Below are 14513 nucleotides of genomic sequence, written 5' to 3' on the forward strand. Positions count from 1 at the left end.
TGTATTAACATAGCTGGAAGCTCAACATGTGCAGAGACATTAACTCACGCTGTTAGTAGTGTTAACTGCAGCGCGAGTCCCGTAGCAGCTCGCCCCCGTTAATCAGTTACAGCGGCTGCACCGGCAACGGGAGCGGCGCGTCAACCACCGCCTGTCACGCGACAACTCTCTATTTTACGCGGCAGTCACTTGTAGTACTAAGCCAAAGTATTTAAGAGTTCTGTGATCACTGGGTGAAACTGAAATTAAAAGAACTGAAACATAAAAGTGTAAAGAAATACGTATTGTACGCAGTGACAACGTCTGACAATGCCAAAGTTTTTGAATGCATAAAAGCCTAAAGGATCAGTTTTGACATAAGGTCATATGAATTACTATCAACAGTGCTGATACTTGGGACATTAACTGAGGCTACATTTTGGCTGGATAGAGATATCACAGCAAGCTGACAGCTCACTCTTGTTTCTCAGTACTAGCCTGTTTAATACCACCTCAAGACAAATAATTCTGAACTACTCCATTTAAAAAATGTGGCATACAAAATCTGACAAAAAAGGAAAAGCTGATAACTGAACAGTGAAAGATGCAACTTGGCAAAAAAGTTAATTCCAAATGAGGGTGAGGTTTGCCCTACAAAGTATGAACACTCTGGTGAAAGATGGATGAACAAAAATGGGCACAAAGTATTAGTAAGCAACATATGACTGCAGCAGACAGATTCCCCTCTGTAAACACTTTGGCACTGGCTCTCTGAGATGACAAATCTTTATTCAAATACTTTTTTCTGGCTACAAAGTCACCAGAGGTACAAGAGGTCGGCGCTCATTTGGCAGATAAAATGCATTTGATTTATCTGACTGCTTGTCCTTCAGTCACAGGTTCCTCAATGTGATTAAAGGGCAACCAGGAAGTGACCCTTTTGAACTCATCTCCTTCTAGCCCTCAGAAATCATTAGGAGATGGAACTGTGTGTGGCTCATTCAACGCTTTAGCTTGGAGGTAAGACGTGAGTTGAACTGGGGTTAAAGGAACAGTTCTCCCCTAAATGTAAATTCAGTCATTATCTACTCAACATCCTGTCAATCAAAATCTTCCTTATAGCTTGTAGGAACATGGAAAAACAGACATATACCCTTTTTCCCTGGCTTAGTTTGGTTTGGTTTGACTTGGCCCGTCAACAGAACGCGGCAGGGATTTGCATCTCCATTACAACAGGGCAACCCGCTTGGAGGTGTGTCTTTAATTGACGACTTGGCTTGAATGATGACATTTAAAAGCAGCAGGTTGATCCACAGCCAAACTCCCCCATTATTTAGTGGGTCGGGTAGTCAAGGGTTGGCTGCTGTCGGTGAGACGTCATCGCTACCATCTTAGAGGCAGTCAGGTGTGCTTTTGGCCCTGCTCCAGAGATAGTCCATCTCTGGTGTGGCTCAACATGTCTAAACTGGTAATGGAAAGACAAATCGGCGCGGCATGGTTTGTCTCGGCGCGGCCCAAATAAATGGAAAAAGGGTAATAATGTCATCATAAGCCCTATCCACACAGGACTAGTATTACAAGGGGGCCTCATGTGATCTAGAATTTACCCCCGACGTCTGTGTTTCGTGCAGTACATTCACGCAAGATAAGTGAAGTCTGTATTTTACTAGAATTAACTCCACTCCACAGAATCCCACACAGCACAACAAGCAGTGATGAACAGCATCAATCTCCTTCTTCTCTTTTTCTTTTATTCTAATGTAGTTGAAACAAACAGAACTGATTCTGCCTCACATGGTCACATCATCCACCTTATGATTTTTTTAGGATTTCACTCTTCTAATGGATTTAAACTTCCTCTTTCTATGAATGGGTCTCCATGTCGCATAGCAGGATGAGCTTCCTGCACCAAAAATGCTGTAAAAACTTTCATTTGTAATAGCTGACATTGCATCAATACTAGAACCAGGAAAGAGGCTGAAATGCAACCCCAAATCACAGGGATGCCAATTTGCACAAGACATATCACATGATCTCTGTGTTTGGCAAAATATGATAGGTAATTTGCAGAGGAGTTTTTTTATTGACAAATTACGGACATGGCAGATTCACACGGGATTAAGATCATAGACGACCTCCACAATAACTACAAATTACTAAAGGTCCCCAGGTAATACTAGTCCCATGCGAACAGGGCTATATTCTTCATTCAAGATACAGCGATTAATAACCTCAAACACATTACATTTCTCTTAACAAGATTTCCTCACTGACAACATTTGGATCGAGTGCAGGAGCTACAGCACTCTGGCAGAAGACTGCTTGCTACTGTAGGGCAACTGCTGGCATGCTGGAGATCAAATCTTTCCTCACAGAGGAACAAACAAGAAATAATGATGTGAAAAATTTGACTTTTGGAACCACAATACAATTGTCTGGCAATAAAACCCATAAATCCTACCTGAGGTGCTTGAAAAAGTTGAGATGCAGTTATGACAAAGCCCAATTTCAGACCTCTGAATTGCTGCCCACATCTCTGATTTATTCAATGATTCATATAGGTCTGTTGTTGTGCCCACTGCATTGGAGAAACATTCAACCTAACAGTCATCTTCTTCGTTCATACTGGAGCTAGCTAGCTTCTAAGCTACAAACATGAAAAACTGCAGTGAAAAATGTGGATGAGTTGGATGCAGCTATATGGGTTGTAATAAGTGAACTTGAAAATTTCCACAAAGCTACCTTTTAAAGTTTTCTTGTAAACGAAAATATAAAGGTTTTTTTTACATTCACAGTTTCTCCCCAAAACATATTGTGTGTATCCTTGAGGTCTATGCTATTCCCTTCTCATAATATGTTAAATTTTAATGAATATGTCAAAGGTTGAAAAGTAAAGCATGGTAATAAGGAGCTTGGCACTCACCTCAGATTGTAGTTTGTGGTCTGTAGTGGTGTTGGGAGCTTGCAAGAGACTAGTCCCAGATATGTGATGCTCTGGAGAGCGCAGAGAAAAGCCATCAAAACGGAGCTCCGACACATACTGAGGACAAGAGAGAAAGGTCACACAGGGGTGAGTTATTTCATTCTTTGATAAACACTGTTTATCATGCAGCTGTCACGTGTTTTCTTCACATGGCTGTGTAGTTAACGGTACACGTGCACATACACACATATTAGTTGTTATGCTATGTATTACACAGCCATAAAGTGGTGGTGGTTGTTCTGAGACAGGCTTTTATTCCTTTGGGAATTCTCCTTTGTTCCACCGCTCTCCAACTGTGAAGCTCTGACTGCTGGAGCCCACTCACTTCTGAAGGCAGCAACTTAGAAAAGGTCACTTTCATGAAGGAGAAGCTGCATGCTTGCCTCAGCATACTCACAGCTCGGGACAGAGCAGAGATGACTGGAGAAAACTTTTGTCAAGCGTACAATGGCCTCCCCAGTTGACTAGGACAAAAATGTAACTGGCCTGCAACTAAACTTAAAATGCTAAGTTTGGTGTGTGTTCTGCTGCTCGCAAATGGACAGAAATATCAATATATAATATTAATACCCTGATTTCAGGGTAGAACACAAAAACACACAAACAGCACTTGATCACTGAACTACAAAAAAATATTTCATTGGGAAATTTCAACCAAGAAATAAGTCCTTGTGGCACATGTAATGTAGCACCCATAGAATTTGGATATTGTTGTACTGGAAATTAGGTATTATAAATTATTTTTAGGACATTTAAACTTATTGATAGCTTTGTGACTCAGACATACTCTTATCTAATGTCAATCACCAGCAGTCCAGCGCTACTGAAACTGTAACAGTCTGACCCCATGTGACAGGCTTACAGATACAGTATGCTTGCAAGATGTCAAAAAGTCAAGCGTCTGAAATAGTTTCAGAATTTGAGAAGCTGACAGATGGGTGAAAGGAAGCTAGCATATCACAAATCCACAATGAGCAAATCTCCTGAAAACTGTAAGCTGTAACTGTATTCTAGCGATCATGGCTAATGTTACTGCGACCTGCATGCTAACAAAGTGGCTAACTGCTTCAATTAAGAATCTTCAATCAATAGGCCTCAGCTGATCGCAGATATTTCTTTGATGCCCAAGCACTGACACGAATATCGACAGCACATAAGACATTAAAAATTCCGAAATTTTCAATTTCAAATAGAAAACTCAGATCATACGTGGCCTCTGCTACAGCAATACGTCAGTTTCATGAACCTCTACGACCTTATTTCCACTAAAAAAACATAAAAAAGTCTGCGTCAAACAAAAACCCTAGAATTATTATTACAATTTGATGGAAATGTTGCTTCAATGTCAAATCTCTCGGGCCTAAAACCCTTTGAAAACATGTTGGGTTATGTTAAACATGAAATGAAAAATACCAGACCTTGACCTGACGGTGTCAATACGCCTGGCCTCTTTTTTTACATTTTTGCAAAAATGCATTAATTAACATAAAGATGGCACTTTTGAGCTGTTTCAAGACACCTCAGTTGTATATTTTCATAGACAAGCTGATCAATGTTTGAAATTAGCATAAAGTAGCAACTGAAAATCTCAGGCTGGTTAAAAAACACCAACAGTATGAGACATTAAGGAAAATGCCACAGTGAAACAGATTGCTTATTCTCCCCAGAGAAAAGTGGAAGAATAGCAGAAAATTGGCCAATTCTGCCAATTTTCTGCCAAAAGTACTGCACCTGCCAGACTTTCCGCTTAATGAGAAAGAAATACAAGTGGGCATGAAGTAATCTCCAGAGAAGCAACAAAAAATGCTGTCAACTCACCTCAGCCTGTTCACTTTGACACTAAGGGGCCGTGTGAAAAGTTATTAGAGGAAAGCAGGGAATAAAGTGCACTACGTGTTCCAAAGTGTGCAGACATCCAGACATCTCATTCCAAAACAATGGGCATATGCTGCTACAACAGACAAAACTATTCTGGCAGCAATTTGGAGCATGGCTGCAGAAATTCATTCCCATTCAGCCTCAATGGCATAACTGAAGCATTCCAGTTCTTCCTAGGAGTGTTGGAGGGTCAGGGCTCAGTACAGGCCTTTCAAGGCTTTCGGTTTAGTACGCTTTACAAACCGAAGGATAAGCAGAACTCTCCTATTACATGTGGAAAATAAAATATACAGCTGAAACTGACTTTAATATATTGTTCTCAGAGCCACTGCACTCATCAAGGCAGCCCACACGAAGGACCAGGCAACGTGCAGTCTGCCCCTCTCACCCTCAAACAATAATGCTCTACCCATTCTGCCCACCTGAAAAATCCTGGACACAGAAGGAGGGAAAAACAGTTTAACAGTCTAACTGCACAATTCAGTACTAAACAGTTCCCAGTCATTTCACATGTTTTATATATACTTTTACAAGTATCATATGTATTTATGGTATTTAAAGTTATTTATATAAAATGTGTTCAGAAAGAAATCAGTGATTTTGCCTTACCTGGACTTCAACAAGACCATTTTAGCCAGATCACATTTCTGCTTTGTACAAATACATATATATATATATATATATATATATATATATACACAGATATATATATATATATATATATACACACACACATATATATACATATATATATATATATATATATAAATTAAGAATTAAAAAATTTTTTTTTTGATTTTTTTTTTAAAAAAAGGCCAAAATTGTTTGCTTTCATACATATAATTTTTAAATCTATCCATCCATCTACCTATCTATCTATCTACCCATCCATCTACCCATCTATCTACCAATCTACCCATCTATCTATCTACCATCTATCTACCTATCTACCCATCTACCTATCTAACTATCTATCTACCCATCTATCTACCCACCCATCTTTCTAAGAATCTACCCATCTATCTATCTACCTACCATCTATCTACTTATCTATCTACCCACCCATCTAAGAATCTACCCATCTATCTATCTACCCATCTACCTATCTGTCTATCCACCCATCTATCTATCTACCCATCTACCTATCTATCTATCCACCCTTCTATCCATCTATGTACCTATCTACCCATCTATCTATCTATCTATACATACATACATATTTTTTTCACAAAGAGAAAAAAAAGTGATTACTTTATATGTTTAATGAATACTGACACCCAAATCAAGTACTCGAGTACTCATGCCTTTTACACTTTAAGAAAATAAGAGTGCTGTACCTGCACGTCAGCCACAGGCCATTCGAATGCTTTCACAACAGAGTGAGAAGAGTATCCACAAAGTTGGAACCACACTGTTCTCTAAAACAGTGATTTTCAACAACCAGCTGCAAAGATGTTATCCGGACAACTGATCATCCAATTACCAACGGTGCATGTAAATGCACAGTTAATTTGGCGGCCTCTCTTCATTTTTGCTGAGCACTGAGTATCCACCCTCAGGCTATCAGCAGTGAAACCCTTACTGCCCCTCCAGACCACAAACTTCGATATCTCTACTTCATTTCTCCACTCTGTCGGCCACCAACAAAAAGAGATTGAAGAAAACAGAAACAAGTCACACCCTCTATCTGTTTCTGATATCGATCATTCACACTTGGAAGGATTAGCTGTAAATATGCCCACATTTCTTATTGAGTGGCGAGTTCACACGTCTCTCCTTCTGGCCATATACAGCATGTGCACTCATTCTCTCTGTCTTACTTACTCCAACACTCTCTTTCTCTCTCAATCAGTGCTGTTGGTGTAACAGCACAAAAACGCTGAGCTAGCAAAGGGATCCGCTTACTTTTTAGGCAGAATTAAATGAATAAACTAATCTTTAACTTTAACTTACTGTATTGATTTATCTTTTAATTTTGGCTGAATGCGCTTGTTTGTTAGAGTCCACCCACAGTCAGAAATGTTTTTTCTTTTTGTTAATTCACTGTGATGTCATCATCACTGTCCAGAATGATGTATGTTAGAGTTTGTTTTCACATTCATCATCTTAAATTTCTGAAAACGTGGTGTGGAAACTTCTACATACACTGACAATTGACATCTTGTGCCCAACATATTTGCATAATGATGAATGTGAACAATGCAGTAAATCCATACATCAGGACAAAACATTTTATTCAAAGCAGATTCTTTTTCTATGTTTGAAAATATGTCTGGAGAGAATCTTTTGAAGTAGAGTCTACTCCAGCCTTCATTCCCACCCACCTCACCGCTCCATGAGACCACTATGTGCCAGCTTGCGGTACCCACATCCAAAGATGCAGAGAATCCCTGGTCTAAAATACCTTTGTATGCTGTAGCATGATGATTTACCTTAATTGGAAGTACAGAGTCCAGCCCAAGTCACATCAAACATAGAGGAAAAGCCTGTGGACACGGGTGGTTTGCCAGCTTTTGGCCATATGGTGTGATATAAAAACTGAATGTAAAAGGCAGAGATTACATCACAGGGTCTACCTTCATGTTCTTTAACTAGGGTATGACAATTTTAATAACTGCAATACTCAAGTGAACCCTTTCAACCTGGGCCCTATTTTCCGATCTACTTGTCTAAATGACTGATAGGATGTTCAATATTTGACATTTCTCCAGTAGGAAGCTAGGGCTGACCTGCGTGCAGCCCGTGAGCGTGCGCTATATTAAATACTAGGGCATCCAGACAGCGTCAAACAACATCAAAATACGTCCACTGAAAGTGCATTTTTTTCACACAAATAGGCTCGGATTGTTAGTATAATTATCCGACAACATAACGGAAAGGAGAAATGAACGTCTATGTTTACCTTGAGCTGGATTCGGACATGGTCATATTGAACATCCTATCACCCATTAAGACAAAAGTAGGTTGGAAAAAAACATTAGTTCCCCTTTAACTTTACATAGCTTTCACGGGACATTCATGTATTGTGTCAATAGACTTCCACTATTCTGCCTACTACGTTAGATCAAGTAATGTCTGACTGGAAGCACTGGCTGCAGATCTATGAGTCTTACTAAACGGGTCTGTGCTGATACTCACAGACAGCAGTTACATCACTGCGTCCAGCCCCCCATAAAGTGCAATCGGTTAATTAATCACAGAAAAATTAATGCGGATTAATCGCGTTCCATGGTGCCAGATGGAGCTGTAGATAGGAGCGCAATATCTGCAGTGAGGAATTTTTGTACCATCGCAGTACTGTAAGCCTGTAATATCACCTCAACACAAAGCATTTAACAGTGAACCCAGAGGTCAGAGCTAGCACAGCCTCTGATGCTAGCGCTAGCAGCCTCAGCGAGCCACACTCGACCAGGCGTTCAGAAACAAACTGAGTAAGTCTACCTGAGAGCGACTAGCTAACTCCCTTGCACAATGGATTGCAATGGACTGTAGGCTAGTTTCAGTGGTAGAGGACAGGAGAACAATCCTGTCCAAAATCCAGCAGCTTTACTGCGACACATCTGCAAAAATTAATTTAAATTCAAGATTTTAAAAACTTTCACAGCAAAAATTAATATATGTGATTAATTTAGATTAACTAATCACAGAGCATGTAATTAATTCGATTTTTTAATTGCTTGACAGCCCTAATATGTTTTCCTTTATGTGTTTTGAACGAATACTGACATCTACCAACTCGAGTACTTGAGTACTCGTGCCCATCCCTAACTTTTACATTAAACTCCTAAGAAAATAAGAGGAGCACTGTAACTGCATGTTAATTACACCTGCACTATCAATAACAGACAGAACCTGCCCAGAGGCGTTCTCCAACACTTGTCCTTACCTAAGTCCTAAATAATCAATTGCAGCCGACCCCTTGGGGAGCAAGGTCGACTCAGACCGAGGCCGGGCCAGGCTGGGTCTGCTTTGCCAGGGCAATGCCAGCAAGGCCCAGCTACGTTATTTCCCATGACCCCTCAGTGACCTCCGATAATACCTCGAGATTCATTCAGCAGCTGAGAAGGACCTATGCCCCACTGACTCAAAAATTCACACAATTCAAAAGAAAATATGTGAAAATTTACCCTCTGGCCTTCTGTGCACTGCATGAGTAATTTCATATGAAAAAGATAAAGGAGCAAGTACTGAGGCATGAATCAGGTCTCCGAACCATGATTAGCCCCGGTGCAGAAGCTTCTTAAGGAGATGCTGTTTTCTCTGCCGTCTCTCGCTGAGCCCGGCAAACTGTGTGCTCCAGCCTACAGAGAACACTGCCCATAATAAAAAGCCCTGTGCAAGCAAGCAGGTAAGTTCAAAAGGACACTGCTTTTTCTCATGCCCTCTACAGTACTTGTCCAGAAACAGACAAAAGTTGGTAAAACAAGTTCTTTATCTCAACAGGTAGTACCACACACACACATTTTTCTTTCACTGGGGCTTTTAAATGATCGATCACACCTACAGTGCTTCACAAGTGTATATGGATTCATACAAGTAAATGCAAAGATTTACAGATAAATCTTTACTTTTTTCTCTTCAGCACGTAAAACAGCTGTCACCTACATACACATTTTGCTAAAAGTCTTAACCTTCTTCATGACAAATGGCTTCATCAAACTGCTGAGTCATGCACAGTGAGCACACACAGACACACAACCATCTTCGAAATCTTTCTCTTTCCTCTCTCTAATAAACCGGCATCTTCGGCCCCCAGAGCCCTGTGTCATCATTACCCTCTCTTCTATGTTTGTAACCATTAAAATGTGTTTCCAACAAAAATACTGCCTGGCTGCTCTCTTGGTATACACTGTATAGGTTCAGCTGAGTTAATGTTTTCTCCATCTCCTCCTCCATCCTTCTACATTAAGTTAAGACGACAAAGGTGAAATAAATTGCACAAAAAGAGCTGTATCTTGAATGTTTCTTCCACACAGACAAATACACTCAATTTTCTGAGGTCCTTACCTTCTTCTCTCTGATAACTATGCTGCCCCTCCACAGTTCTCTATGGTTCATACAGCTGTGTATGTCAGCAGGCTCCACCAGAGCGGCACTCAGGTAGGACGCTGCTTTTTGCCACCTGGGAAAGAAAAAAGGATCAATCAACGACCAGCACAGGGGAACTTTAGAAACTAGTATCCTTGATTCATGTAAATTAAGAATAAAAGCCCTGATTCATATTCAAATCTCCTATTCAAACAAGTCTGTCATGTATAGTGAATCTTATTTATATAACCAAATCACAAATTTGCCTCCAGGGTGTTTATAATCTGTACAGCATACAAAAAACACTTAAATAGGGAAAGAAATAGAAGAAAAATCAGGAAGAGCAACTGAAGAGGGACCCCTGGCTGGACAGACATGCAAACTATGTTGTGTTTACAGAGTATCCAACATAGTAAAATTACAGTGAAGACGGGAGGATGTCAAGCAACTTCCTGGTGTCACAAATCAAATAGAGCCTGAGCCACACAGCCTTCTCTTCACTGTGTAACCTGGAAAAGGTACAGGCTACACAAACAGTAGCAATATATTGCTATTGATTTAATGCTGCTGTTTTGCCATAAACTTAAGTGAGTGCTTCTGTAGAAATGTTGCTCAGATTACTCGAGCATTACTGTAAAATTGATATGTGCTCATATTTACTCTTCTAACCCCCCCTGGTGGTGAACTGAGAGAAATTCACAGGTAATGGTATTTGAAAATTCACGCAATGCTTCTCCATGTCCTGCATATGAAGCCGTCTTTAAAATTTCTCATCTGATTTTCATGCTTGGGAATGAATTGATAGTTGAATAGCTGATGTGTGTGTGTGTGTGTGTACTGGCAAATGACGTTCGAGCCCAGGGAATGTACAGGAACCTTGTTAATACAATGACTTCAGGGAGGTTCTCTTGTTAGCGTGTTTGCATATTAAGATAAGTTTTAAAGTGTATTCATCATTTGCTTTGTTCAACTCAGGAAATGTTATGCATGTGATTTATTCATCTCCTCACCCAGTGGTGTGCTGTGTGACTACAGTGATCTTAGCAGCATGCCAGCAGGACATATGTTTGAGAGCTCCCAGCAGAGGCAGCAGGTCTTTAACAGGAGGGGACTGCTCTGCAGAGCCCAACACCAGCACATCCAGCAAGGCTTTACCTGAGGGGTGGAAATGGAAAAAAAAACAGAGGAATTCATTAAACATTTCTCTCATTTTTTTTTTCTTTCTACATGTCTCTATAGAATTTCATGAGGGGTCAGTGAGCCCAGCTGGTTGTTCCACTGACACCATCTTCTTAACAAGTCGGCAAAGTTGCCCATTTGCAATTCGAAATATCAAGAAGAGTTAGAAACCCATAGTGACTTCAGCCCCTCAGGGCAGCTATTGCCGCTGTGTGACTGTTTCTAAACTCCTGTGGAGGTGGTGTGCTAAGAAATGCTCTTTAAGAAAGTGAAATATCACTTCAGAAGACAGACTTGCTAAGATGTAGTCAAAGCAGAAGCAACCCATATTCCCAGTGGTGAGTGCATATTCATGAAGCACAGTAGGCCACCTTTTCTACGAGGCTGCCTGCAGCAGGCACAGTTTCAACAACTAATTGCTTGAAATTGGACTGGATCATTGTCACACAGCTGAGAAGTCTGGCTTGAGTAAAGAGGTTTTAATTCCTCATCATCTGAAGCTTTTGGCAAAGACAAAACTCTCACTTGAGACATTGTTTTGTGCAGTAAACCAACTTTGTGCTCTGTTGCCCTGTCAGTAAACTAGATGACTGTTGTTCTCCTCATTAAATAAACAGTGCTGCACAGACAATCACAACACCCAGTATCATTTGAGAAAAAGTGTGTGGAAACATTTTGGATTAAATACCAAAAACTGTGCCTTTGAAAAAAAATTGAATAAATTGGCATGTTGGTTGTCATTCAGTCTAACTTTATATTTTAAAAAATTGACAGTCCAACTGAGCTCAGAGTTAATATCCTCACAAATGACAGCTTCAAAATTATGCAATTACTCACAGCAGCTATAAGTGAGTGCTATGGAGTGGTCAACAGTACCTGGAGGTGGAAGCTTGTCTGACAGTAGATGCAGTCCTTCTGCAGCCTCCTCTAACAGCCTGTTCAATAAACACATTCAGATCTGATCAGGAAGACTTATTATGATCTCAAATTGGATGTATTAACTAGGCACATACCTGCAATACCGAGCAGAAAACAAAACAAGCATATTTTATATAAAGAAGATAAATTATCATCTGTCGCTCACTCTGTCAGCGCTGGCTGGTCAGCCTTTTGGTCCGTTGCCCCCTGATTACTCAGAAAACTGAGACATGACTCCACAGCAGTGGGCTTCTCCTCTTCACTGTCAGTTTTCTGATGACCTGTCCCCAGCTCCTCCCAGTCTGAGCTGCAAAACTACAACACAAGTAATATATGTAGATTCAAGTATAAATGCCCCTTTTCCTTTATCATTGTATCAATAGTTTAAATGATATAAAACGTAATACATTTTGAAGGAACACTTCTATTGGCATATTTCATTAGATCAAGTGGTCAGCATACACATAGATTAAACATTTTATCGATAAAATAAACAGTGACACCACCAACCATAAAACAACACATAGATGTGATGAAGTGCAGTATGATGACATGTTGCGAGATCACTATAAAGTTAATTAATTTTCCATAACTGCTTATCCTGTTGGGGGTTGGAGCCTATCCCAGCTGATGCTGGGGGAGAGCCAGGGTACAACCTGGATGGGTTTCATAGGGCTGACACACAGAGACAGGCAACCATTCACACTCACATTCACACCTACAACCAATTAAGAGTCACCAGTTAACCTAACCTTCCTCCCACCTAACCTTCGTGGGAGGAAGCCGAAGAGAACCCCCACTGACACAGGAAGAACATACTTACATGCCTAGACTTCCTTCTGTAAACTCGATAAGGTTATAAAAGTTCAGCGCTTCTCCACATTTACCTCCCGTTTGACTTTTCTAAGAGGAATTTATTTTTTAAGATTTTGTTGTGAAAGTCTAGCAGTAGGGGGATTCATAAGGTTGGTTTAAATGTATGACACTAAACATGTATGGCACATGTATAGGTGCTCGTGTCAAGTTCCTTGCAACATAAACCATATTTATAGCAAAGCTATATTTAGTCTTCTATATGTCTCACCTGTGTAACTCCTTGGCAAGCCTGAACAGAAAAGTACCACCTCTGGACTGATGGGCTGCCACTGAGAGAGCAAGCTGGGAAAACATGCAGAAGAAGGACAGAGGTGAGGAAAGATGTAACTAACTACAGCTTCTGTGTGAAGGTCTTGTAGTGCCTAGGATACTGTACCTGGAAACACAGAGACACCCCTCTCGGATTCCTGAGTTGAGATGTCCACAAGTTTGTCATATACCTGCTTTACTGGCTCCAAACCTGTGAACAATAACAGCTCAGTGGTCACCAACAGACGACTGGTTTATTTACCATTACAACATACAGTACACATAAAGGCTAGCACCTCCTTTGTTAGCATGAGTTAGCCCTTCATCAATTTAGATTATGAAATCTAATGGGGAAACACTGCTTGCTGCTAAGATATTATATCATTCATATTCCCGTCAGTTACCAACAGTTAAGAGTTAAGTTAACGTTACCAACTAATGTTAATGGCAATCTCTTCTTACCACAGTGGTTTGACTGGGCATCGTTAACTGGATTGTTTAACGCTATGAGACAAATGTAGCTCATGTGGCTCAACTCTCTTGAAACAAACACCGTCAACAATGTAACAAGTAGACAGTTAACCTATGTGTGAATATGAATATCGTCCGTTAACACACTTTTCAGCCACTGGCTAACTTCACTTGGTTTAGCAGCGTTGACGTTAGCAAAAGATAAACTTACATGTATACTCCTCCGCCACGCCGTCGTCAGTTTGGCAAAAGGATATAACTAATATGTAGCGGTCCATGTCGTGTAAGCATTAGTATTTTCACGAATGATGTTTGTAAAGAGTGAAATATGGGTCATTCGACAACAACAATCTTTCGCGCACTGTCAAATTTCCCACCAGTTCTTCTTCTTCTGTAATTTGTCGGTACAATGTACCGGCTGGTTGACCACCAAGCGTGCTACTGCCACCTGCTGGACTGAGACTGAACTACCAGAAAGACCTGTTAATGCTATTAGGAAATCCAAGGAGTCTACCTCACATCAGATGGTGTTGCAAATGACCTGGTTTTTATTGAGAACTGGACATATGTCTCAAACTTCATGAATGAATGAAGACAAAGATAACTATGTTAGACCTGACTTTGTCTGAAAAAGTCCTAGAAACACTTTGTGGTGTGATTAGTAGCCCCAAACTGTCTCTACAAGTATGTCTTGATTCAACATCCTGGATAGCACAGTCTATTTATTTATTTACTCTCTGTCCTTATTTAATGGTATCATTTTTATTTATGTTAATACTCATACAACTTTATTTCAAGAAAAACTAGTTTTAATTGATCTGAATTGATTCACCCTACGTCCGTACGTCTGTCTCTTTCCTTACCATACAATACACTCTGCATTAATATATACTTTCTTAGCAGCAATCAGATCTTAGTATGTCATTCATAGTTCACTTAAAAACACCTTGTT

At 40.2% G+C, this 14513-nt stretch overlaps 1 protein-coding gene across 2 annotated transcripts in view; it reads right to left on the reverse strand.

Annotated features, from left to right (window-relative positions):
• The window catches only part of mtbp (MDM2 binding protein), a 43336-nt gene extending 29388 nt beyond the window's left edge, over window positions 1-13948 (reverse strand). For both annotated transcript variants that reach the window (XM_050047754.1, XM_050047753.1), the window contains exons 1-8: window positions 13773-13948; window positions 13218-13301; window positions 13050-13123; window positions 12132-12280; window positions 11924-11982; window positions 10879-11023; window positions 9848-9962; window positions 2903-3019 (exon numbers count right to left, since the gene is read on the reverse strand). In XM_050047754.1, coding sequence (XP_049903711.1) covers window positions 2903-3019; window positions 9848-9962; window positions 10879-11023; window positions 11924-11982; window positions 12132-12280; window positions 13050-13123; window positions 13218-13301; window positions 13773-13839 — 810 coding nt within the window. In that variant the 5' untranslated portion in view covers window positions 13840-13948. The remainder of the gene's footprint in view (window positions 1-2902; window positions 3020-9847; window positions 9963-10878; window positions 11024-11923; window positions 11983-12131; window positions 12281-13049; window positions 13124-13217; window positions 13302-13772) is intronic.
• Between the last annotated feature and the right edge of the window lie 565 nt (window positions 13949-14513).

The sequence above is a fragment of the Epinephelus moara genome, chromosome 6 (assembly GCF_006386435.1).
Source record: "Epinephelus moara isolate mb chromosome 6, YSFRI_EMoa_1.0, whole genome shotgun sequence".
Taxonomy (NCBI): domain Eukaryota; kingdom Metazoa; phylum Chordata; class Actinopteri; order Perciformes; family Serranidae; genus Epinephelus; species Epinephelus moara.